Source organism: Gilbertella persicaria (genome assembly GCF_025201335.1).
Source record: "Gilbertella persicaria strain CBS 190.32 chromosome Unknown B0P05scaffold_59, whole genome shotgun sequence".
NCBI lineage: Eukaryota > Fungi > Mucoromycota > Mucoromycetes > Mucorales > Choanephoraceae > Gilbertella > Gilbertella persicaria.
Window position 1 is genome coordinate 1 of NW_026252020.1, and position 23,422 is coordinate 23,422.

The 23,422-nt window shown below is 38.3% G+C and overlaps 8 protein-coding genes and 1 non-coding gene across 9 annotated transcripts; 6 read left to right on the plus strand and 3 right to left on the minus strand.

Moving 5' to 3' along the window:
• B0P05DRAFT_442065 (peptidyl-tRNA hydrolase) lies at positions 1-434 on the minus strand (the record flags this gene model as incomplete). Its single annotated transcript, XM_051573767.1, has 2 exons — positions 1-149; positions 185-434. Coding segments are annotated over 2 exons (399 nt in total), but the record flags the coding sequence as incomplete, so codon positions are not given.
• A 3,789-nt stretch (positions 435-4,223) lies between these two features.
• On the plus strand, positions 4,224-7,358 carry B0P05DRAFT_560733 (Muskelin N-terminus-domain-containing protein). The gene is made up of 13 exons (XM_051580399.1): positions 4,224-4,301; positions 4,357-4,849; positions 4,906-5,016; positions 5,086-5,144; positions 5,190-5,306; positions 5,374-5,810; positions 5,859-5,892; positions 5,916-6,001; positions 6,031-6,043; positions 6,089-6,255; positions 6,301-6,849; positions 6,892-7,187; positions 7,232-7,358. Exons 2-13 carry the CDS (start codon positions 4,402-4,404, stop codon positions 7,339-7,341), a joined length of 2,427 nt encoding a protein of 808 aa, XP_051430341.1. The 5' UTR covers positions 4,224-4,301; positions 4,357-4,401; the 3' UTR covers positions 7,342-7,358.
• B0P05DRAFT_560736 (uncharacterized protein) lies at positions 7,359-8,062 on the plus strand. Its single transcript, XM_051580400.1, has 3 exons — positions 7,359-7,474; positions 7,504-7,632; positions 7,685-8,062. The coding sequence occupies exons 1-3, from the start codon at positions 7,397-7,399 to the stop codon at positions 8,036-8,038; spliced, it is 561 nt and encodes a 186-aa protein (XP_051430342.1). The 5' UTR covers positions 7,359-7,396; the 3' UTR covers positions 8,039-8,062.
• A 59-nt stretch (positions 8,063-8,121) lies between these two features.
• B0P05DRAFT_560742 (Decaprenyl diphosphate synthase-like protein) lies at positions 8,122-9,249 on the plus strand. Its single transcript, XM_051580401.1, has 5 exons — positions 8,122-8,619; positions 8,667-8,759; positions 8,806-8,928; positions 8,978-9,086; positions 9,137-9,249. Exons 1-5 carry the CDS (start codon positions 8,142-8,144, stop codon positions 9,225-9,227), a joined length of 894 nt encoding a protein of 297 aa, XP_051430343.1. The 5' UTR covers positions 8,122-8,141; the 3' UTR covers positions 9,228-9,249.
• On the minus strand, positions 9,250-10,157 carry B0P05DRAFT_560745 (uncharacterized protein; the record flags this gene model as incomplete). Its single annotated transcript, XM_051580402.1, has 2 exons — positions 9,711-10,157; positions 9,250-9,660 (listed from the first exon to the last, which is right to left on the minus strand). The coding sequence occupies exons 1-2, from the start codon at positions 9,909-9,911 to the stop codon at positions 9,253-9,255; spliced, it is 609 nt and encodes a 202-aa protein (XP_051430344.1). The 5' UTR covers positions 9,912-10,157.
• A 555-nt stretch (positions 10,158-10,712) lies between these two features.
• B0P05DRAFT_560746 (uncharacterized protein) lies at positions 10,713-11,625 on the plus strand. The gene is made up of 3 exons (XM_051580403.1): positions 10,713-10,897; positions 10,949-11,234; positions 11,312-11,625. The coding sequence occupies exons 1-3, from the start codon at positions 10,758-10,760 to the stop codon at positions 11,609-11,611; spliced, it is 726 nt and encodes a 241-aa protein (XP_051430345.1). The 5' UTR covers positions 10,713-10,757; the 3' UTR covers positions 11,612-11,625.
• On the minus strand, positions 11,626-13,287 carry B0P05DRAFT_560749 (WD40-repeat-containing domain protein). The gene is made up of 3 exons (XM_051580404.1): positions 12,903-13,287; positions 12,200-12,861; positions 11,626-12,173 (listed from the first exon to the last, which is right to left on the minus strand). Exons 1-3 carry the CDS (start codon positions 12,959-12,961, stop codon positions 11,863-11,865), a joined length of 1,032 nt encoding a protein of 343 aa, XP_051430346.1. The 5' UTR covers positions 12,962-13,287; the 3' UTR covers positions 11,626-11,862.
• Positions 13,288-13,400: 113 nt separating this feature from the next.
• On the plus strand, positions 13,401-15,820 carry B0P05DRAFT_560755 (uncharacterized protein). The gene is given in 4 exon segments (XM_051580405.1): positions 13,401-15,335; positions 15,369-15,406; positions 15,426-15,617; positions 15,642-15,820. The coding sequence occupies 3 exon segments, from the start codon at positions 13,571-13,573 to the stop codon at positions 15,615-15,617; spliced, it is 1,995 nt and encodes a 664-aa protein (XP_051430347.1). The 5' UTR covers positions 13,401-13,570; the 3' UTR covers positions 15,642-15,820.
• A 7,106-nt stretch (positions 15,821-22,926) lies between these two features.
• On the plus strand, positions 22,927-23,010 carry B0P05DRAFT_t107. Its single transcript has one exon. It is a non-coding gene; the product is annotated as a tRNA-Tyr (tRNA).
• Positions 23,011-23,422: the final 412 nt, after the last annotated feature.

The following is a 23,422-nucleotide window of genomic DNA, read 5'->3' on the forward strand; positions in this document are numbered from 1 at the left end:
ACGGTTAAAGTCTTGTGTCCTGAGATGATCAATGACGGATTTGATGCCATTGTGTCCATTGGCTGATCCACTTGCTTTCAGACTGACTTTACCTAACCCACGCTGCATATCGTCATGAAAGACATAGACGTTTAAGGGAAGTGAAAGATCTTTGACTGTGTAGGATTAGATGAAGCTATCAGACAGATCCACTTGCCTGCTTGAGCAATACATGATCCACTAATGTTCATCAACTTTCTTGGCTTTAAGAGCGTGAGTTTGTATTCATGAAACTCGTTTTTGGATTGAACTTGTATGTTTGTTTCAGCCATGTCTGATTTCCAACTACGGTTTTGTGACCATGTTAGATTAAGCGACTTGGCAATGGCATCGAGCACCATCATGCCTACATTATGTCGAGTATTTGGTAATGGTACGTTTCCTAAGCCAACCAACTTTGATCAGGTTAAATTTTATGTTTGTATCTTGGGGGTTGCTTACTAAAATACGAGACTGGGCCATGTTCAATAAGAAAAGAGAGAGAGAGAGAGAGAGAAAAAAGCCTCTTTTCACAGACTGAAATCCATTATTATTATTATTGTTAGATAACAAATAAATGTCTTTATGGTCTAGTTAATGATAATAAATAAACATGAAAACAAATTAAAGCAAACATATACAAATTGAATCTCTCTATAGAAAAAAGGTATTGTTTGTAAATGCAAAAAGTAATAAAAAAAGGGGGAAATGCTAAAATAGGATGAAAATGTATCTCTTTAGTTACGACCGTAAACACCACGTCTTTGGCCACCTCCACCATAGCCACCGTTACCCGTAACCACCAGATCGGCCACCACCACGGCCACCACCACCGCCGCCATTACGGTTGTATCCACCACCATTGTTACGACCATAGCTATTGTATCCGCCGCCACCATTACCATAGTTGTTTCCGCCGCCACCACGGCCACCTCTATTACACGTTCTTGAAGAGGAGGTAAAGTAGAAGGAGCACTCAATGTGATATTACGAGAAGTCCAAGGACGACCAGCCAAAAGAACACTACCATCTTCTTGTACTTCACATTTAGAACTCTTGATATCAAACACAACACCCATAGAATCTTGTGTCATTCTCCAGCCCTTCAAATCGTCATAACCCAATTCAGGGTATTCACGGTTCAGAATATTACGAACATAGCCAGGATGTTGAATTGTATAGGTCAATTGCATCAACAAAGTAGTTTGACCTTCTTGAGAAGTCAATAAAGAACGACTAGGGACACCTTGATGATACCTGTCATGAAGGCCAAGGCAGCAGCAACAGCATTTTCAGCACCGTGCTTTTCAATTAATTGCTTAGCAGAGTCAGCAAAGAAGGGCAAGACATCAGGCTTGACCATATCAATCGACTTGAAAGCATCTTCTGTAGTAGCACTGATGATATCTTCAGGACGAGGGGCAGACAAGTGTTCGAATTTGACACCTGTACGCTTTGAGATGTAAGACAACAGACCTTCTTCAGCAGGCTTATAAAAAGTGACACAGACACCAGAACGACCAGCACGACCTGTACGACCAGAACGATGAACATAAGTTCAGTGTCCTTGGGAGGTTGACAGTTGATGACCAAATCGACTTGAGGAATATCCAAACCACGGGCAAGGACATCAGTACAGACAATACACTTGTATTTACCTTCACGGAAAGCCTTCATAGTAGCTTCACGAGAAGCTTGAGCAATATCACCGTGCAAGACAGCAGCATCTTGCTTGATCTTGTCGTGGGCACCCAATTCGTTGGCATCAGCCTTAGTAGCACAGAAATGACAGTCAGACCACTACGACCATAGACATTCACAACATCACCAATAATATCAGCACGGGTATGGTATGAAGAGGGCATAGCAATATGACGAATGTTGGTATTAGTTCTGTTCTTGGCATTACCGATCAAATCAATACGTTCATAGTCTTCTTTCAAGAAACGCTTAATTGTCTCCATGACAGATTCGGGCACAGTAGCAGAGAACAACAAGGTTTGATAGTCGCGAGAGCTCTTTTGTTCTTGAATGTTGGATAACAAATTGAACATGTCTTCTTCAAAGCCACGGGCATCCAACATTTCGTCTGCTTCATCCAAAACGATAAACTTGAGGTCATGTAACTTCATGTTGCCGAATTTGATATGATCGAGGATACGACCGGGAGTACCAACAACGACATCAACACCATCTCTAAAGACAGAGGTTTGTTCATTGTAAGGCACACCACCATACACAGGCAATGTCTTGAGACGGTTACCAGAGATTTGTTCAAAATCACCACAGACTTGCTTGGCTAAATCACGAGTAGGACAGAGAACAAGCACACGGGAGCACGACCACGACGTTCCTTGTATTCCTTATTCAAAGCCAACTTTTCAATGACAGGCAAGGCAAAAGCCAATGTCTTACCAGTACCTGTACGAGCACGGGCAAGCACATCATGACCATCATAAATCTCATCAAAAGTAGCGGCTTGAATTTCAAACAAAGATTTGATACCTCTTGACTCAAGGTTGTTGACTGTACCTTCAGAAATACGGAACTTGGAAAGACGAAGGTGGTCAGGAATATCTTCATCCTGGTTTGTATCTTCTTCAACAACTGTCTTGCGCTTCTTGGAGTCAGGTTCAGGAGTACTTCTGTAGAGTTTTCAGGCAAATCAGACTTGGTCTCGGCTTTGTCTTCGCTATCTGATTTTTTCTTATCGTCTCTGTCTCTCTTGCGAGAAGATCGTTCCTTCTTTTCCTTCTTTTCCTTCTTATCGCTACGATGTTTGTCTATCGTTCCGTATAAGACGCATACTCTTTATCCCTCGAAACAACTTACCTTCTTTGCTAGAGACAGTACTGGGCATATTCACAGATCTTGGAATTGTAAAAAAAAAAAAAGAAGAGATCGAGATTTTGTAAGAAAAAAAAAGTTGAGATATAAAAAAAGGATTGTGACTTGTCTTTACCGGAAGCAGTCCTTAATCCACTTAAGATAGTAACCAATGAAAACCAAAACATAATGCTTAAAAGAATGAAACCGTTTCTCTTTATTTATTGTTATTTTCTATTAAATAATAAATAGAGTGAGAGTGAGAGTAAGAGTGAGAGGAGTAGAAATTGAACAAAGAAATGTATCATCTTTTACGTTTTTTCATTGGCTGCAGATGCCTTTCTGATACCGAGGCTTCTTCTGGATGTTGTAAAGTGTTGTCATGGTGATGTTGAGGAATTGGGCGGTACATGGAATGTGGCGGTGGCTGATGATATTGATGATAGATCTCTTCTTCATGCCTAGTTAATCCAAGTGGGTTTGGTAGCTGTTGCATAAGTGGTAGTGATGCTGAGAGATTATGAATAGAAGGCAGTCGATTATCATTACTATTATTACTATCATGAAGACTAGCTTCATCAACAACAAGAGAACTATCATGGCTACTAGCAACAGAGGTTTTATTATTTAAACAATTGGGATCGTGCATCGGCGGCTGTGATTGATGGAGAATCGTTCGTAACATATCTTCAATTGTCTTGAGTCGGTCTTCAATGGCTTCCAGTGCTGCTTTGGATGTCCACCTCCATGGTTTTTTCTATCGTCCAGTTGTGCTGCTGTTGGATAGACACAAGCTGTGTTTGATTTCTGACAGCTTCGACATGGCTGTTCGCCGTTGCACTTTGTTTTTTTGCGTCGACATTCACCACAGGCGCTCATGATTTTTGCTCGCTTTTTTCGTGGTTCCATTGGTTTGTTATCGTCAGGCATAATAAATTCAGAAATATATATAGGAGAAGGGAAAGGAAAGGAAAGGGAGATTTATTTTAAAAGAAAAAAAAGATAAAGAAAGAAAAATTAAGAAAAAAGAGGAGGAAAAAAAAAGAAAAGAATGATGCGTTTGGGGGTTGTGGAGGGAGGGGGATGTAGTGCAATCTTTTTATTGGCCAATTCGAGACGCAGCACGGGCTACAAACACAAAAGATATACTATAGATAAAGAAGCACAGGCTACAAAGTGACGTGATGGTTTACAAAGTGGAAAAAAATGAGCTTATTTCCCTTTTTCAATGTTTATGACGCTTGTATGGTTTGTTTACTAGTGTAACAATGTGTTTAGGAAATGTTTCCGTTTGTTTTTGATCACATGACCTAGCATTTTTCATTGTCTTATATATGCATTTATTCAAGAATGATCTAAAGGGCATCTCTCTCTCTCTCTTTTTTTTTTTCTTTCGGTTCAAACTGATTTAACATGGACTTTCATCCCAATGACAGTGACAGTAGCAGTAGTAGTGAACCTACTTCAAACCTTAGTACACATCAACATGACATTTCCATTATCGGCAACAATACCATAGAAGACAAAGAGCTCTTGTCTGAAGCAGTGTATCATCCTATGAGCTACATACCGGAAAACCAATGCCAACAGAACAAGAGATCACCTCCCTCTTCTTCAAGAGCACTCTCAGACATGCTTGAAACAAGAAAATCCATTCAACATCGCCTGAATAACATTTATTATAGTCACCATCCAGTCTATAAGGACACCATGAATGTAGCTGCACTTACACAGCAGCACATGGATCGTGCCTCGCAAGTCCATACAAACAATACTGCTAATGCACCTATGGATCATCACAAAAATACGTTAATATCTATGATGTCAAAAGCAAGACAAGTCAAGTTAAAATACAGTATTTACGATTGTTCTTCTTATTCGGGATCTTATCACCCACAGAACATCATTGTAAATCAACCTACACAACAAGCCTCTAGATGGTCAAGTGGACTGAATGACCATGAACAGTTTATTACCATCAAATTCGATAAACCCGTCATTGCTCGTAAGTTTTAATATTTCGGAAAAATTACAGGCATTCTAAAGAAAGACGAAAAAAAGGTTCTGTCATGTTTGGTAAATTTCATAAAGGACATGTTTGTAACTTGAAAGAATTTAAGGTCTATGGTGGCGTGGATCCAAAAGACGATATGATTGAATTGCTACATCATGGTTTGCTTGTTGTGGTTAATTATATCTCATCCTAATACACTATACATATATATATATATATACATATAGGTTTAAGAAATGATACCGAACCAGAAACATTTTCGTTAAAGTATCAATACAAAAACTTGGTATGGGGACTATCAAACCAATGCTTTCAACTCATTTCACTTTAGATTCTCCCCATTAAATACATCAAAATTGTGCCATTGTCTGCTTTTGGTGCTAATTTCAATTACAGTATTTGGTATCTTGAAGTGCGTGGCATCAATGAACCAGCTGTGATCCAAAGAGTGTGTTCAGAATTTGAAACTGCAAGTAAACATAAAACGCGAATGATCCTATTGACTCTTCATATAGTACAAAGAAACAGAAACAGTCCGCTTATGCTTAAAATACTTTCGCCAGAGAAATATGATGGATACGTTCTACTTTATTAAAGACAAGACAGGTGTTGAATTAGAACACCCTCTGTTATCTCAACTACATCAGTATTTAGTGGTGGAGACTGATTTTGAAGCAGCTGAGCGAGTGTTGCAACTAGCACATCATGAATGTGAAATCTATCGAACTTATTCAGACAATGCAACCTATAAACCTATCTGGAGACAACTCAAGCCTCAAGAAAAGCAAGCGCCTGTTCCTATGCCGAGAGGAGGACATCAGATGTGTATTGATGTAGATCATCAAATGATTTATATCTTGGGCGGTTGGGATGGAAAGGAAGATTTGTCTGATTTTTGGTCGTATGATATTCAACAAAATCAGTGGAAACTGCTCAGTGAAGATACGCAAATGTAAGTAAGAAAACACAGTGTGTAGGTGTATTGATCGATCAAAACAAGTCAAGGTGGCCCAGGTCCTCGTTCATGCCATAAAGTCTGTTTGATTCAACAAGCCAGTCTATTTTTGTTTTAGGTAGATACGTAGAGTCATCGCAGGCAACAAATGCAGCAGAATCCTTGTGCTCCGATTTTTATCGTATTACGTTGCACTCGATCAATGGATCAAAATCAGCAACCATACAGCTGTAAGTAGTGCCTATCATGCAGAACACTAGCTTATGCTTGTATAGTGTGAAGGTGGCCCTGAACTTATATTTGACCACCAAATGTGTGTGGATCCAAGTGGTGAGACACTCTATGTATTTGGTGGAAGAACAGTCAATGGAGACACGACAGTACAAAACTACAGTGGTCTTTATGCTTACCATATCAAATCAAATCAGTGGAAGCTTGTTAGGTAATCATGAACAAATAAAAAAAAAAGGTCTAATATGGGGAATAGAAATGATGATACCAAGCCAACTTCCAATTCACCTTCTACCTCTCCCCATTGTCCACAAAATGCGCCCTTGAAATCTCGTGTAGGCCATTCAATGCTTTTTGATCAGACGAATCGCTCCCTCTATGTGTTTGCTGGCCAACGTGGCAAAGACTATTTATCTGACCTCTATCGTTACGATGTAGACCAAGATATGGTTACAGAAATAGCTCAAGACTATACCAAAGATGCTGGACCCGATGCTGGTTTTAATCAGCGTGCAACAATTGATGCTGCATTAGAAGAACTCTATGTTCTATCAGGCTATAAGCGCAACACAAACTCAGATGTTGTCAAGAATGCATTAGGTTTTTCTATCAAACAAAATGAGTGGCATAAAATATATCAGAATGAAAACAAAAAGACAAGTTTATTAGAGCCATGCCCTCGTTATGCTCATCAAATGGTGTATGATGCCGTGCATCGAGTCCAGTACATATTTGGTGGCAATCCTGGTGATAATTCAAATCCAAGTAAACGATTGAATGATTTCTGGGAACTCAGATTGGTCAAGTATGTATCACTGTTGCCAAGTATGATTACTAATGACATTAGGCCTGATCCTTCTTCTATCTTGAGACGGTGTTTCTATATGATTCGTATGCAGAAACTGAAAGAACTTTGTAATCAAATAGCTTGTATGCAAAAGACACAAGAAGCCAATGTCAACCTGGAAACATTAAGTGTTCTAAAATATCTTAGAAATCAAGTAGCACCCGTAGTAGATTATGAAAATGAAAAGGAATCAAAAGAATTTCATCAAATGTGTGCCAACCTTTGTCTGTTGGAAACAATGATGGATGAAGATGAAGAAAAGGATGTCTTTGCTTCAAACATTGTAGAAACTGAAGGTAAATCAGCAGAATGTATTTGACTCTCTAACATGTTTGAAAAGACATCTTGTTTTCAGAAAGAACAAGACTGTTTGAAAAATTATTAGAGTACATTCCTCAAGAGATGAAAGAGCCTTTAGGGAAATTAACAAATGCTGTAAAACTGATATGAGAATAAAGCAACCACCTTTCTTTTTCCTTTTTTTTTTCTTCCTTTCTTCTTCATTATGGATCCAGAAACAAAAAACAAGCTTATTTTATTACATGCTGCACTTATGGTATTTGTATGGATGCTTGCTGTCCCAGTGGCTATGGGCATGAATATGCTTGCAAGAAAAAAGGGCAAAACATGGGGCCCAAAGTACATATGCTTATCATGACAACAGCAGGATTTGTGCCTTTTACTATTTCAGCATTTATTGCATTTGGTATATCTGGTCAACTTAAACTCAAACCACATTCTGTATCGTATTGAATGAAAAATATTAGGCATGAACTTACCTAGTTCCTTGTAGGGCATTGGCACTGCTTTATCTATTGGAGTATGGTCTCAAGTCATGTTGGGTACTGTAAACCATCTCTTGTTTCGTTATCGTCGAAAGCATCATTGTTTGCCTCCTAAACGCCCTTGGAACAATCATGTTCATATTTGGCTTGGCCGACTATTACTGTTTATGGCATTAATTAATATTCCTTTAGGTATGAGGATCAAAAAAGCAGCAATGCCACTGTATATTCTTTATGGTATCTGGTTATTAGTCTTGGCTATCGCATTTTTATGGCTTGCCTTTCTTTCTGAAAAGAAACAAGACACAGTTGAACCTGATAAAGAAGTAGAAAAAATGGCTATAAATGAAACAAAGGCATAGGGTTGTGACTAAATTTAGAATTAGAAATAAAATAAAAAATAAAAAAAATATTTCATTTTTATTTCTTTTCTTTCTTCTTTTCAGTTATATATCTCTTTACATTATGACAACCATTATTACAACAAATAATAATGAAGTAGAATACAGTCCTTTGCATCTCTCGACAACCAATGAAAAGATACCAAAATACATTTCAATGACAAATACCATAGAATCAAAGCAAGAAATCAAAAACAGAAGCAGGCCTATTCAAGAACAAAATAACTCACTTTTCGATGTATTTTTAACAGTGATATTGTACATATTGCACTTTTTATATCTATTGTATATTGGCTATATCTCATTTTCAGTCTATCTCTATACTACATTCTATCAATCAAAAGCAGATATTCAAGCACGCATGCAGTTTGATAAACGACAATTGACAAAAATACCAAACCACCTTGCTATCCATATTTCTCGTGAGTTATTGAGCTCAAGAAGTCTTAAGGACTGGGACACAATGATGCTGGACATTTGTATGGCTACATGTTGGGCTTGGGAATTTGGTATTCAAGAGGTATCTGTGTATGATGCATCAGGTAAAGCAATAAGAAAGCAGAATACATGACTCATTTCATACAAAAAGGAGTTTTTAAATCAATGGCAGTTGATCTTTATAAACAGCAATCTACTATGTTACATGAATGGATGACAAACCAAATGGAAAAGAATAGACCAGGTAAAGTACACGGTTGTAGACGATAGATGTCATTGACTTTTATAAGCCATCAAATTTTCAGTTTTATCAGGTGAAAATGGGAAACCACACATGGGATATGTAGTACAAGAAATGATAAAAAACAACAAACAGGCAATAGACATTGAATTAGTAAACACATATATGCATCGTAAGGGACTAGTGTCTATAAAGAGCCATTTGCTAATGTATGGTGATAGTGAATACTATTTCTGATCCTGATTTGATGATTAGCTATGATGGTCTTCCACATAACTACGTTTCATTGGATGGTTATCCTCCTTGGCATATTCGATTAACTGAAATTATGTAAGTCCCTCTCTTCTGACACGTGCCTTGTATACTAAATCTCTTTTTAGGAATTGTTATAGTGAACACCAGTTGAATTATGATGTATTTATCAAGTGTTTATACAAATACTCCAAAGTGGAACAACGATTTGGTAAATAAATATCATTTATTTGAGATACACTACCTAGTCAAAAGGAATGGCATAATACCTGGCCAGTGCATGACATGCCAGTAAATAACTATCTAAACATTCTTCTGTGTTGATATGCATATGTCTCCTTAACATATTGACATAATATGGATCATATTGAATATCAAAGCATTTATACATCTTCATTTTAAAGTCTATTTGCCATGGTCCATGGCTGTTGAATAGGTGGTCTATTTCTTGAATACTTTGATATAGCGGTGTGTTGATATCAGCAATCTCTTGGCATAGTACATCAAATCCGTCCATTTTATTGCTTGTCATACGTTCAACAGAGACCTTGAGTGCTTCTTCTAACTCAGTCTTGTCCTTGTATACAACAGGTGTTGATATTTCTGTCTCTTGGCGAATGTTATTTAGTCGTTTGTTCATGTCTTTTAATGTCTGTTGAAATTCTTGATTTCTTGTTCTATTGTGTTTAATTGTTTCTTGACTTCTACAGTCTGTGATGCTGTATCTTTATATTGTTGCTCAATATCTTCTTTCCAGGCCTGCATTAAAAGTTCAAACATGGCTTGTTCGTCTTTGACTGTCTCTTTATTCTGTATGAAGACTTGTTTTGTTTTTTCTGTATTCATATCTATCTTTAGACTGTGTGATAGACTGATGAATTGAGATAGGATTTGATCAAACATAGCATGATTTTTGTGTTCATGGCTATTGGATTCATTCTGGTTTAGTTTAGACTTGCTTTGATGTGTTGTTTGTTGAGTTTGATTTGTTTCTTGTGCAATATTCTCAGTGGGTGAAAAGTAAATAAGATTCTTTACTTGAATTGAAATGAGTGGATTGTGCTTATCTTGTTTTCTTTTTTTTCTTTTTAGCTTTACCTTTGATTTTTAACCACATAAAAAGAAATAAGAAAAAGAAGAAAAAAAAAAAAAGAAGAGAAAGAGGAAAGAAGAAAGCTTTAGTTTATTATCGTTACACTTTATTTTCACAAGGTTCAAGTCACACTCGTTTGATCTGAACAAGATGTACAACATATGTGCATCAATTCACTGATTTAAAAAGTGATTATAAAATAAGGTACAAAAACAAAGATGGGCCGGTGATAAGGTGTTAAATTAGACTAAATAGGATTCCTATTGTCATATTCCTTTCTCACACAAACCCTTTTTTTTTTTTTTTTTTTGTCCTGGACTAATCATCATTTTCTGTGTCCCTTTAACACTGTGTATTTTATCAAAAACGACGTGTATGTGTCATCGAAAAGTAGCTTGAGTCTCAATTTTATTTTTTAACCAGTGATTTTACAATCAAAATGAAAGAAAAGAGGGGGAGCGAAGCAAAATGGAAGACAAAAAAAAAGAAAGAAAACACAAGAGTAACAAAGAGTCATACATACTTTACCAAATAACAAATCGATACGGAATTTCAATATCCTGTTTATAAATAGAGAACATCTATAATTTTTCTCACCTTCCCTCTCTCTTTTATTATTATTATTATTATATTATTATTATTATTATTTTAGAGTTATGTCTACAGAACTATCGATTTCAAAAGAGAAGCCTTTGTTATATACCAAAGATAGACTACTAAGGCTTTATGGTCTTGATCTGTTTGCTGCATTTTCTTCTGCTGCTATGGTTTCACCTTTTATTGCTATTGTAGACAGGTAAAATAAAAAAAAATTAAAAAAAAAAAAAATTAATGCAAATGCATGTAGATCGATTATTGAAAATTTAAACGGTAAAAGACAATTAACAGATGGCTTAAAATACGGCTTGCGTTCATTTCTGTCAAATCCTTTTCAATTTACTGTATCACCACAATTCCGTATTGTACTCGGTCTCTATTTCTCAACTTATACAACGGCTAATCTTGTCGAAACAACCTGTGAAAACTATTCAGTAGATCCTGTCAAGACATCTTTATATAAATTTATCACAACCAGCATAACCAATATTGGTTTATGTGTCTATAAGGATAAAGTGTTTGCTCGTATGTTTGGTGTGACTGCCTCAAGAGCATTGCCTAAGCTATCTTACTTTTTATTTGCTGCCAGAGATTCATTGACGATTGCTGCTAGTTTACAGCACCTCCTTATATTGCTAGTTGGCTTCAACAGACTGCCTCTTTCAGCCAGAAATCATCTCAGGTAGCAGCTCAACTTGCTTGCCCTGCTATTGTTCAATTAGCAAGCACACCTGTTCATCTGTATGCATTGGACATCTATAATCGCCCTGGTGCCACCATAGCCAATCGTACATTTCTTATCCGTAAAGAATATCTCAAGAGTACATTAGCCCGTATTGGTCGTATTGGTCCTGCATTTGGTATTGGTGGTGTTGGCAATACGTTTATTAGAAGTTACAGATCACGTATATAAATTATTTAATAGAATCTTTTTCGCACTTCTTCATTTGTGAGGTACTTGTGAGTCACAAATGTCACTAGTCCATGCTTCCATAAGATAGCCATGACTGAGCCTTGTTTATGGTTCTTGCAAAATGAGATACCAAGTGGTTGACTATCTATAGCAGTAACAGACATTGCAGTGTTGTCCATACATACGCTTGATCCATGAACATAGCCACTAGAATAAACGAATAAATGAGACGAATACGATCTCATTCTGACTTACATAGGGAAAAGAATAGGCTCTGTATTCAAATTAAGAGGTGAGTCTTGTTTAAGTGAATACAAGGCAATCAATGGTGTATTTTCAAAAGCAATAGCCAATCTGGAGCCATCCAGACTAATATCGCGAATCACACCACCAGCCTTGATCTGCTCTCTAGATTCAGTCGTGACAGTAGTGACTGGCAAAGAAGCCAATGGATGATCCACAACACTATGGATCTGCTTACCACTCATGAATAACACATGAAGATCAGATTTGCCATACATTGAAAAAACCAAGGAACGATTATCGGGTGCCCAACAAGCAGCTTGAACCCACAAACAGGAGGATTACTGATCACCTTTGATTCCCAGTGTTTTGTGTCCCACATACGGGATGTACCAATCGAACCGCCTTCAAATAACCATTCACCATTAGGACTCCATCGCAACATAATACAACCATGACCATATCTCTTTAATACGTGTGTTCTCTTGAGCAACATATCATAAATCACAAGTGCATTCGAGACAGCGGAACCAACAGCCAAGAGATGACTACCGGGTGTAGGATCCCATGCTAGTGAACTTACATGATCATGACCTTGATAGGACAAATAGACCATAGAAGCTGAGGGATGGAATTGAGGTTCTTGATCTGTGGCTACTCTTGGTATTGTCCAGACACATACACCTTGCTTACATCCAACAGCCAAGGTGCCTGCTGATCTATGCTTCCATTCTAATGCTGTTACGTCTTTCATTTGAATGTCTCTTAATACTTGACATGTCCAGACAGTATCATGCTTTTCATAAATGTAGACATCGTCATGTTTATCAACTATAGCAAGTATGTCCTGGTGTGGGTGCCAAGCCATGTATACGACTGTATCTTTGTTTGAATTGAATTTAGGGTGTTCTAGGATAGCATCGGATGGCTTTAAATAAGTCGAATAGATATAGTCATAAATGCGTTTGCCTTGTTTATAAAGAGGTGTAGCTGCAATCATAGGAAATCTAGCACAGTTAAGCAAGAAGGTTTGTGGTGGTTTACTTACTTTTCTTGCCATTGTTGACTAAGTGTGGATTTGATATCGTTATAATACGTATCCACCATAGAAGAAGAGGACTTGGCTGCTGTATAAACATAATCAGGTTTCAAGTCTTCTACTTGTTTGTAGCGAATAGAAGGGTATAAGGTTATCTATCAAAGCGATGAGTTGACTCTCTAAAAGAAAAAAAAAGTAGGTGTTATCTACATTATTAGCTGCCACTTCGTTTATAGCTGGACTCGATTCATTTTCTACATGGACTAAAGCCAATGAATGAATAAATAAAGAAAGACGCGTTCATTCAACTATATTTACTTAGATTGCCGTTAATTTCAGCTATTGTTCCAAGTTTAGTGTCTACTGTTGTATTCAAAAGGTTCATATAATAAAAAGAGAAAAAGAGAGAGAGAAAAAAAAAGAAATGAAAAATACGCGTTTTTAAAGCCATCTAAGCCTCCAAATCAATAGGGTCTGTTTGATTATGCATCTTTTCTTTTTTGTATGTGCGTATTTAAGCAGACATTATACAACACTCTATGATGGCTGTTTCTATAAAAATAACATGAAAAAAAAAGGGTATTATTCTATTTCAAAACAATAGAGGCATCATCGAGAAATAAATTCTCTCTCTCTCTCTTTTTTTTATTTTCTTTTCTTTTCTTTGTTAATCAAAAATGTCTATTGAACCAGAAATACCTTATACCTTTAACGACGATGAAGCTTCTGATAATGATGATGACTGGAGAGATACCACTGTTCGTATACCTTCACAATCACAATCGCGACAACAAACACCCACTATCGACATGAGCCTTCAACATGCTCGAGCAGACACACCCGTCTCAAGTGGTTCAGTTCGTAGTTTTACAGACACGACTGTCGTACCAGAAACTGTCCATCGAAACGCTGATGATTACTGGGTCTTGCCTGCCCATTTTAACCCAATGGATATCCTGGGTGGTTTCAACAAGGCACGCGCCAAAGAAATCCAACGCGCTTCCAACTCGTACATTGAATACAACTCAGACTACAATCAAATCGATATCTGGGGGGACGAAATCGCTATCAAAAAGACAAAAGAATACCTCGACACGATTGCTGCTCGTGCTAACGAAAACGACACACGCTCCCTTCGCAAAACGAAGAAATGGAGTAAGCCTGAGCGCGAATTGACAGAGAGAGAGAAAAGACGTGCTGAACGAAAGCAAGCCAAGATGGACGAAGAGAAAAGATACCAAGGATTACCTGCTGTACCTCAAAACTTCCATGCTGTGTTTCCTTTGCCTGATAAACGCTTGCCTTTAGTGCGCTTTATGGGTGATCGAGGTGAAGAATACTTCAATTCGATTCGGGCTGAATGCAAAGCGTTCCTTTGGTACGAAGAAGTAGGCAATTTGATCCGAATCAATGCAGATACAGAGGAATCTGTCAGGGAAGCAGGCAAGCGTGTTCGTAACTGGTATTTGCGTTGTTGTCGTAAGCCTATTGGAAGTACATTGCGATTATTGCAACAACCTTCCAAGCAATGGCTCTTGAGATACCGTCGATTACCGAGTACATTTGTCACTTACACTTATGCAGACCCTGAACGAGAGAAAATGATGTTAGAAAAGCACCGATTATTGGAAACAGTGGCTCATGGTACACCAATGTCTCTCATCAGTCTGAGTGATGAACGACCTCAGGAATTGTCTGAACAAGGACGAAAATTAAATGCACGCAATGAAACCTTTATTGAACAGAGTTTGGCAGATGGTATCGAAAGTTTACGTTTAAATGACTGGATGGTCCGTATGAAGATTCGATATGGTAGTATCTGTTTGATGAATTACCCCAAGAAGGATGATAAATACCTATCAATTGAAAAAGTCAGCGACAAGATATTCCGTAAGCCCATGTTCAAGTCTGCTTTAGCACCCTGTATGAGCAAAACAAGGGATCATCTTCAACACTTGTTTGACTATCTTTCCAACGGTACGGATGCTGTTGAATACTCTGAGAACCCACGCACTTCGTTTGTGGTTCATGCAAAGCAGTACCCAGCAGCAGCTCCACCCCGTGTGTCTGGTCAGCGTGAAGCTTCGCGTGGTGATATGTGGGATACTGTCATGCAAGTCTCTTTTACTGAAACAGGCTCTCGACTTCTTTGGAACACTATGACAGACTGTACAGATTTAGTCGATATCAACTGTACCAACATTGAAGGACGTTACTCTTGGGATCTCAAGCTACAACATGCCCGTCAATTACCCAACAATGACTTCGATACACCTCATTCTAAATTCTGGCAAGCCCTGCGCATTTCACCTGATAAACGATTGATCATGGCTACTTTTAGTGATTATGTCCCTCATTTGGTGACTCAAAAGACAAAATGGCTCTACAACTGGAAAGGATATGTGGTTGAAGTCTGTAAAGATGAGATATGGGACATGACTCGTATCAAAAGAAAAGATCATGAACTTCCTGTAGATCTTACTGCTTTTGAACCACACCGTTCTTTGTATAAAGTCTCGCTCTACAAAGAAGCTTGGGGTTGATCGATTTGCTGAAAACTTGACTTTAAAGATTGGAGAGGCTCCTAGTTGGACATTACGTGATTTCCTTGGCTCCGAAGAAGAAAATGTTCGTGCGATCATGAAGGCTGCAAAGGAATTTGGTGAAATTCTGCATGATAAAGTGCCTCTTTACTGGGATAGCACTAGCAACTCGTTGGTTTAAATAAAAAATTCACTGTTCAAATACCTAAATCTTAAAACTTGTTAAAAAACATTGTTTCTATTTGTTATTGTTGTGATGTTGTAAGAGAAAAGATAAAAAAACAAAGAAGTCGATTAGAACTTGTATAGGTTTATTCTTGTGATGTTTTGATAATAGAGAGTTATATGATAAGTTAATGTATAGACAAAGGTAGATACTTTGAGACTGTTTTATACAATTTTATTGTTATCATTTTTGAAGAGATGTCGGAGTAAGTAGTAGTAGAGTTCATGCAAATGACTGAGTCTCTATTATCATAGACTACTTTAAATTAATTAAATAATGTAAATTATGGATTTCAGTCATAAGTCTTAGTCTGTTAAAAGATACATTGTCTTATTCAGTACAAGAGGTTCTTTTATGTCTATTTCTGATGTAAATTGATTATGATATGTTTTACTATGTAATTGAAGACTTATTTAATGTCAGATCATCACAGGTACAGACAGATAACGGGTAAAAAAGGAAGTAAAGATAATAAAGGCCTTGATTTACTTGCATAAGAAAGAGTATGAGAAAATTATGGGAATTAACACTGTTGAGAAAATACATGACCTGTATGAAATGAGAGATGGCTTATTGTTTTGCTTGCTAGTATTCTTGTTGGCCCTTGGATCCACATGTTCACACGAACGCACCAGAATCATCACCAACATCTATTACAACACCCAGAACAAGAACAACCATTACTCAGAGGGTGCTTCACCACTTTACTACGTACACACATAGTATAGAAGCGACTCGGACACAAACAGACTCGGATCGGAATGGCTGCTTACGTCACTACATCATAAGTTTTTTAAGTTAAATAGAATAATTATTTAAATTCTCAATAATGTCACAGAAAATAGCGATTCCAGTAAGAAACAGCCAATTGAAGTTGAATATAACCTTCCAACAAACTATAATCCGAACAAACGAAGGTTTAAACCACAAGTACTGAACAAAAGAAGAAAGAAAGTCCGCCTCAACTTGATTCGCATTAGTAAAGCCAAGCACACTTTAGATTCGTCAAGACAGAAACATCAATCAGCTTTAAGTATTTAATTACTTCCTTCTCCATATTTATAGTTTATATATTTTAGTACAATTAGAAAACATATAAATACTGTGTTATTGATACTTGTAAGTTCTTCATCTTATACTTACTGTATCAATACACAGGTAACATTACATTTATTATAAATAAAGATCTTATACTTACTGTATCAATACACAGTTCCTTTCTGTGACGTCACGTTATTTCCAGAATATTTCCCAGTGAATCTATTGGCTAAGAAACGTTCTATTGTCTCGTGACTTGACTATAAGAATACAAACCTAAGTAAAATATCAAATCGACAATTGGTAGCATCAGACGTTCCGTTCCTGACTGTTGTATCTCCCTGTGTGCCTCCGTGCTGTATATCTGTGCCTAAGTGCTGTATTGTATCTTTATTTTGCCTACGTGCTGTAATTACTCTATTATCTTAATTGATTAGTACTGGTGTATTATTGAAAAAAAAAATGTCCAAAGAAAACTCTACCTCTGATTTGTCTGACAATACTGCTATTGTCTCCCTTATTCAAGAATTTACCAAGGCCTTGAATAACAATGGTGGTAGAAGTGTACCTCGTACAATTGAACCCCCAACCTACGACGGTACTCGCGATGCAATGATTATTGACTCATGGGTTCGTACCTTGGAACGTTACGCTGATTTCCAAGGCTGGGATTCCAGACAAACTAAGTGCTATGCTGTCACATTGTTGCGCGGAAGGGCCGACACCTGGTACCGTACTCTGGAATCTGATACTGAAGAAGAACCACAAGACTGGTTGACACTTAAAAGGGAATTGGTGGATTTTTTCCGACCCGATGACTCTATCCGACTTGCCAGAGATAAATTGGCAGCCTACCGACAAATGGGTTCCCTAAACGACTATATTAATGGTTTATGGACATCATTGCTGCTATCCCAGGAATTACCGAAGATGAATCATGCGACAAGTTTATGCGCGGGCTCTCTAACCGGGATACCCGTTCTCAAGTTCGTCAAGCCCAAAGTACTAACTTGAGAGAAGCCATTCGTGTCGCAATTGCACACGACAGCGCTATACATGAAAATCCCACTTTTTATCGTCGAAATGTTGGATTTTTCAATGCCAACCGTTCTATTCCACCAAGGAGACCCTATGCCGGCGAGCCAATGGATTTAAGCGTGATGACCTCCTCTCCTCGACAAAACACCCGTTGTCATTACTGTGGCAAAATTGGTCACATTCGCCGTTTTTGCAAAATGCGTAGTGAAGATATCCGTCGAATGGAGCAAGACCGCTATCGCAAACTAAACAAGAATAATGGTGCTAGTTCGTCAAAGGATTTTCATTAAACCTAGTTGAGGAACAGGAAGCTCAGCTAGGTGAAGATTCAGAAAATCTTCCTGCAAGCGATGACTATAGTAACACAACTTGTTGTAAATGTTTTACTCAAAAGTCAAATAAAGTTGAAGATTACACACCTTATTCTGATACTGATGACAACGACGATAATAATGATTCTATTGTAATCACTAAAGACCAAGACCCCGAGGAATTTACAAAAACTGAACACGGCGTTGTTACTGAATTAGTGCCTATCATTCATCCAAGTAAAGGGCTAAAAGAAGAGTTTCAGTATTTGTCTGAACTAAACGTAGTCGCTACAAAACTACCTCTATACCATGGCAAAGTTGATGGTACTAGTCTAGACATATTGATCGATAGTGGCGCAAGCGAAAACTATGTGTCGCCCAGTGTAGCAAAGCATGCTGTCTCTTCTACTCCTGTTTATGATCGACGAGTGGAAACTGCTGGTGGCGAAACAACCGAGATTAATCAAAAGGTCGAAGTATTTTTAGACTTACAAGGTTTCAAGACCAAGGTGACAGCCTACGTGTTCCCCACTAAGTTTGATGTAATTCTAGGTCGAACTTGGTTGAAGGATGTCGATCCGCGCCCTGACTGGTCCAACGATACTTGGTATATACAGAGTAAAGACAAGAAACAGCAAGTTGAACTAGTTCCTCGAAATGACTACCGTCAAGGACGTCCTACAATCCCTCAACTGAACTACTTGATATCAAAAAAACAGGCGGAAAAGAGTATTCGTAGAGGAGCTGAGAGTTACTTGTTGTACGTAAATTCTGCTGAAGTAAACGAAAGAAATCCTATGGTTGTAAAAGAAGAATACTGGGATAAAATAGTGAAAGAATTCTCTTCAGTTTTCAAGGATGAATTACCTGGGCTACCTCCGGAGCGTGACGTAACTCATGTCATCAACACGGGAGAAGCCAAGCCTATCAGTCGCCCTCCATTCAAAATGAGTCCTGCCGAACTAGATGAACTGCAAAAGCAGATCAAAGAACTGCTACAATTAGGCCTGATTCGTCCAAGCGCTTCGCCTTGGGGAGCACCTGTTCTATTTGTGAAAAAGAAAACTGGAGAAATGCGAATGTGCATTGATTATCGTGCTTTGAATAGTGTAACCACTCGGAACAACCACCCGTTACCAAGGATCGATGAATGTTTAGATCGCCTGCAAGGTGCCACTTATTTTACAAGTCTTGATTTGAAGTCGGGCTATCACCAAGTGCGCATCAATCCAGAAGATGTGCCAAAGACGGCGTTTAACACCAGATACGGACAGTTTGAATTCTTGGTTTTACCATTCGGACTTACCAATGCTCCTCCAACGTTCCAAAGCTTAATGAACAAAATCTTGGGTGACTACTTAGACAAATTTGCTTTGGTTTATTTGGATGACATTTTGATTTACAGTAAATCACTAGAAGAGCATAAGCAACATGTACGCATGGTATTGAACAAACTCAAAAATGCCAACCTAATCGCAAATCTAAAAAAATGTGAGTTTGGTAAACGAGAATTGACATTTGTTGGATTCGATATCACCTCCAATGGTATCTTACCTAGTCGTGCCAAAATCAAGGTATTAAATTCATGGCCTGCCTTGACCAATGTCCAAGAAGTCAGATCTTTTATTGGCCTAGCTCAACATTACCGACGTTTCATTCCGGGATTTGCATCAATCGCTTCTCCTTTGACTGATCTCACTAAAGGCACTGGTCCTAAACGACGTCCTATTGTCTGGACTAAGGAGTGTCAAGAAAGCTTTGATAAAATCAAGACAATGATGGTCTCTGCCCCTGTGCTACAAGCTCCTGATATGAATAAGCCTTTTAGAGTGGAAACAGATGCATCTGATTTTGGTTGTGGTGCTGTGCTTTTGCAACCCGATGATAAGGACCCTCCTGCGTGGCATCCGGTAGCATACGAATCGAAAAAATTCTCCTCTGCAGAACGTAACTACCCTGCTCAAGAGCGTGAATTGATGGGGATCTTACATGCACTTCGTACTTGGCGATGTTTTCTTGATGGTTGTCGCGGAGGCTACAAGATCTTGACTGACCACCTTCCCAACTGTTACTTGAGGTCGCAAGATAAAATGAGCCCAAGATTGGTGCGTTGGATGAACGAGTTGGAGCTTTACTCACCTACTATTGAGTACAAGCCTGGTAAAGAAAACAATGCAGCTGATGTATTGTCTAGAATCGGTGGCCCTGAATCTACTAGTGCTGAGTCGTCCTTAGAACCAGAATTCTTATATGCTACTTGGACAATGAAGAATGCACCAGAATCTATCCAGCTGGATTGGCCTATGCTCTATCTTGATCTGAATAGAGTTAAGTCTGCCGAATTAAGACACTATCTAGAAAAAAAGCATGAGAAATTTGTGGTTAAAGATCGTCGTGTCTATCGTTTGGTTCAAGTAGATGACAAACAAACAACAAAGGCGGTTCCTTTCGTACCTTTTGCTTCAAGGGCTGATCTGGTTGCTCGCTATCATGAGGCGAATGGTCATGCTGGTTTCGAAACCATGGTTAAGCTTTTTACACCTCGTTTTTGGTGGCCAAGTATGAAACGTGATTTGAAAGATTGGTTGAAAACATGTCCTGCATGTCAAGTCAACAGCCGACCTAGCCATACCCACCATGACGTTATGCACCCCTTAAAGATACCTACTGCCTTTGACCGATGGCACCTAGACTTCATTGGCGAACTACCTTTGACCGTAAAAGGAAACCGTTGGTTATTAGTCGCTGTTGACTATGCAACTAACTGGCCAATTGCCCGTGCCGTACCTGCCGCCACTAAGGAAGCTGTTGCCGATTTCATCTACGAAGAAATCATGATGCGTTTTGGTTGCCCCTCTGAGGTATTGACGGATCGAGGTTCCAACTTTAACAGCGAATTGGTCAACGCTTACCTGAAAAGAGTAGGTGCCCATCATAAACTAACCTCTGCCTACCATCCTCGTACTAATTCTAAGGTGGAACGCTTCAATGCTGTGATAAAGGGCATGCTTAGAAAATATGTGAACGGCGCACTGCATCGTTGGGATGATTTTGTTAACGCGGCTCTTTGGGCTTCAAGAATACGAGTACACTCGACTACCGGTTACAGTCCTTTCTTCTTAACTTATGGCCGAGAACCAAGACTACCCGGCGACCCATTAGTGCCTTATCTTGATAAAAAGACATTTGCTGATGAACGAACAATCGCTGATTTGACTTCAAGGGAATTAGCAGATTTGGGTCAACACCGTGCAGCCGCAGAATTCCGAATGAAAGCTATGGCTGACAAAGACAAGGAGAGATGGGACGCTCAGATCAAGAAGGTTGCGTTCGAAGTTGGCGATAAAGTGGTTCTCACGCATGAAGGCCGTTATGGACTAGAACCACATTACAAAGGACCCTACATTATTGTTCAATCTTTCCCTGATTTCGGTACATACAAGCTACAAACTTTAGCGGGTGAGCCGTTAAAATCATTGGTCCACATAGATCGATTGCGCTTAGCTAATGGACATTCATCTTCTGAACCCTGGTATGACCCTACAACTGCTCGACAAGAATGGCGTTCTGTCATGACAAACATTGGACGTTCAGCGGTGGTACCATCTATTCCCCCTCAATTGGCCACAAATGACATAATTGAAGAGACACCTATCGATGCAACTGCTACCATTCCTGAACCTACGGCTGATGAAGTTGATCCCAGTATTGACCATGTTGATCCTGTTGATACAAATGACTCCATACCTATCATTGACTCAACTAGCACAATAATCACTCCTATTAGTTCGACACCACGCATAGAAAATGCAACTGGTACACAGGTATACGACTCAAACTCACCATTCTTGCCGACCTTGGATTTACCTGACCAAGCTATGTCTCCTACCATATACAATCAAAGCCATTCTTCGTTAAAGGTATCTTCTCCTGTCTCGAAACTGGCAGCTGAACCTGTTATAACAAGTGATGAGTCCCCTTTGGACATTAAACACGACAATGTCCTACCTACTACAAACAATTCACAGATGCTTTCTGTCTCTGCACCTCCTTGCGATTTCGCCATAGATACTACTGAACCAATATCTATTGCCAATGACGAATTTGTCGACGCTCAGGAAATCCTCACAGACTCTGCACCTAATTCGTTAGATCTACCTGATTCCGAGTTTAACATTGACATTGATGTTGACGATGCTGAGGACGTGGATGACTCTTTTACAAATTCTACTACCAATCCGATGTCGGTTTTGTCTGGTATTCAAGACGCGTCTGCTCCTTGCTCCTCATTTACAGTACCTCCTTCTAACCAAGCTTCTAATGTTCAGAGACGAACATCAAGCCAGGAGGGGGGTAATGTCACAGAAAATAGCGATTCCAGTAAGAAACAGCCAATTGAAGTTGAATATAACCTTCCAACAAACTATAATCCGAACAAACGAAGGTTTAAACCACAAGTACTGAACAAAAGAAGAAAGAAAGTCCGCCTCAACTTGATTCGCATTAGTAAAGCCAAGCACACTTTAGATTCGTCAAGACAGAAACATCAATCAGCTTTAAGTATTTAATTACTTCCTTCTCCATATGTTATAGTTTATATATTTTAGTACAATTAGAAAACATATAAATACTGTGTTATTGATACTTGTAAGTTCTTCATCTTATACTTACTGTATCAATACACAGGTAACATTACATTTATTATAAATAAAGATCTTATACTTACTGTATCAATACACAGTTCCTTTCTGTGACGTCACGTTATTTCCAGAATATTTCCCAGTGAATCTATTGGCTAAGAAACGTTCTTTTATCTCGTGACTTGACTATAAGAATACAAACCTAAGTAAAATATCAAATCGACATTTTATCCAAATCCGGCCATAGCTCAGTTGGTAGAGCGGAAGACTGTAGTGTACACTGTCATCTTTAGGTCACTAGTTCGAATCTGGTTGGCCGGAATTTCTTTTGCTTTAAACACAATCATGTGGTGTGTGTAGCATTTTATAATTTTAAATTCAAATGTCATTGTTTTTTACATTTATCCTCTTAAGATCAACTTTCTTTTTTTTGCTACAAAGAATAAATGTCTCATTCTCCATATACTTTGTGAGTTTAAGGATCAAGTAAGAAACCAATAACCTATTTCGATAACTATTGTTAGATTGAGCAACGTAAGAAGTGATTTCAATTAATCTCTTTCAAAAATATAGTAAGACTAGTAGATTGCTTTCTTTCAGATCATGTTATATCTGCTATTTATATAGGCTTAACTGTATTTATACTTGCATAAATCACAGTTAATTAAGCTAAAAAAAGAACTTGAACTAATGTTGTATCTCGACAAATAGTCCATATCTCGTACTATAAGGA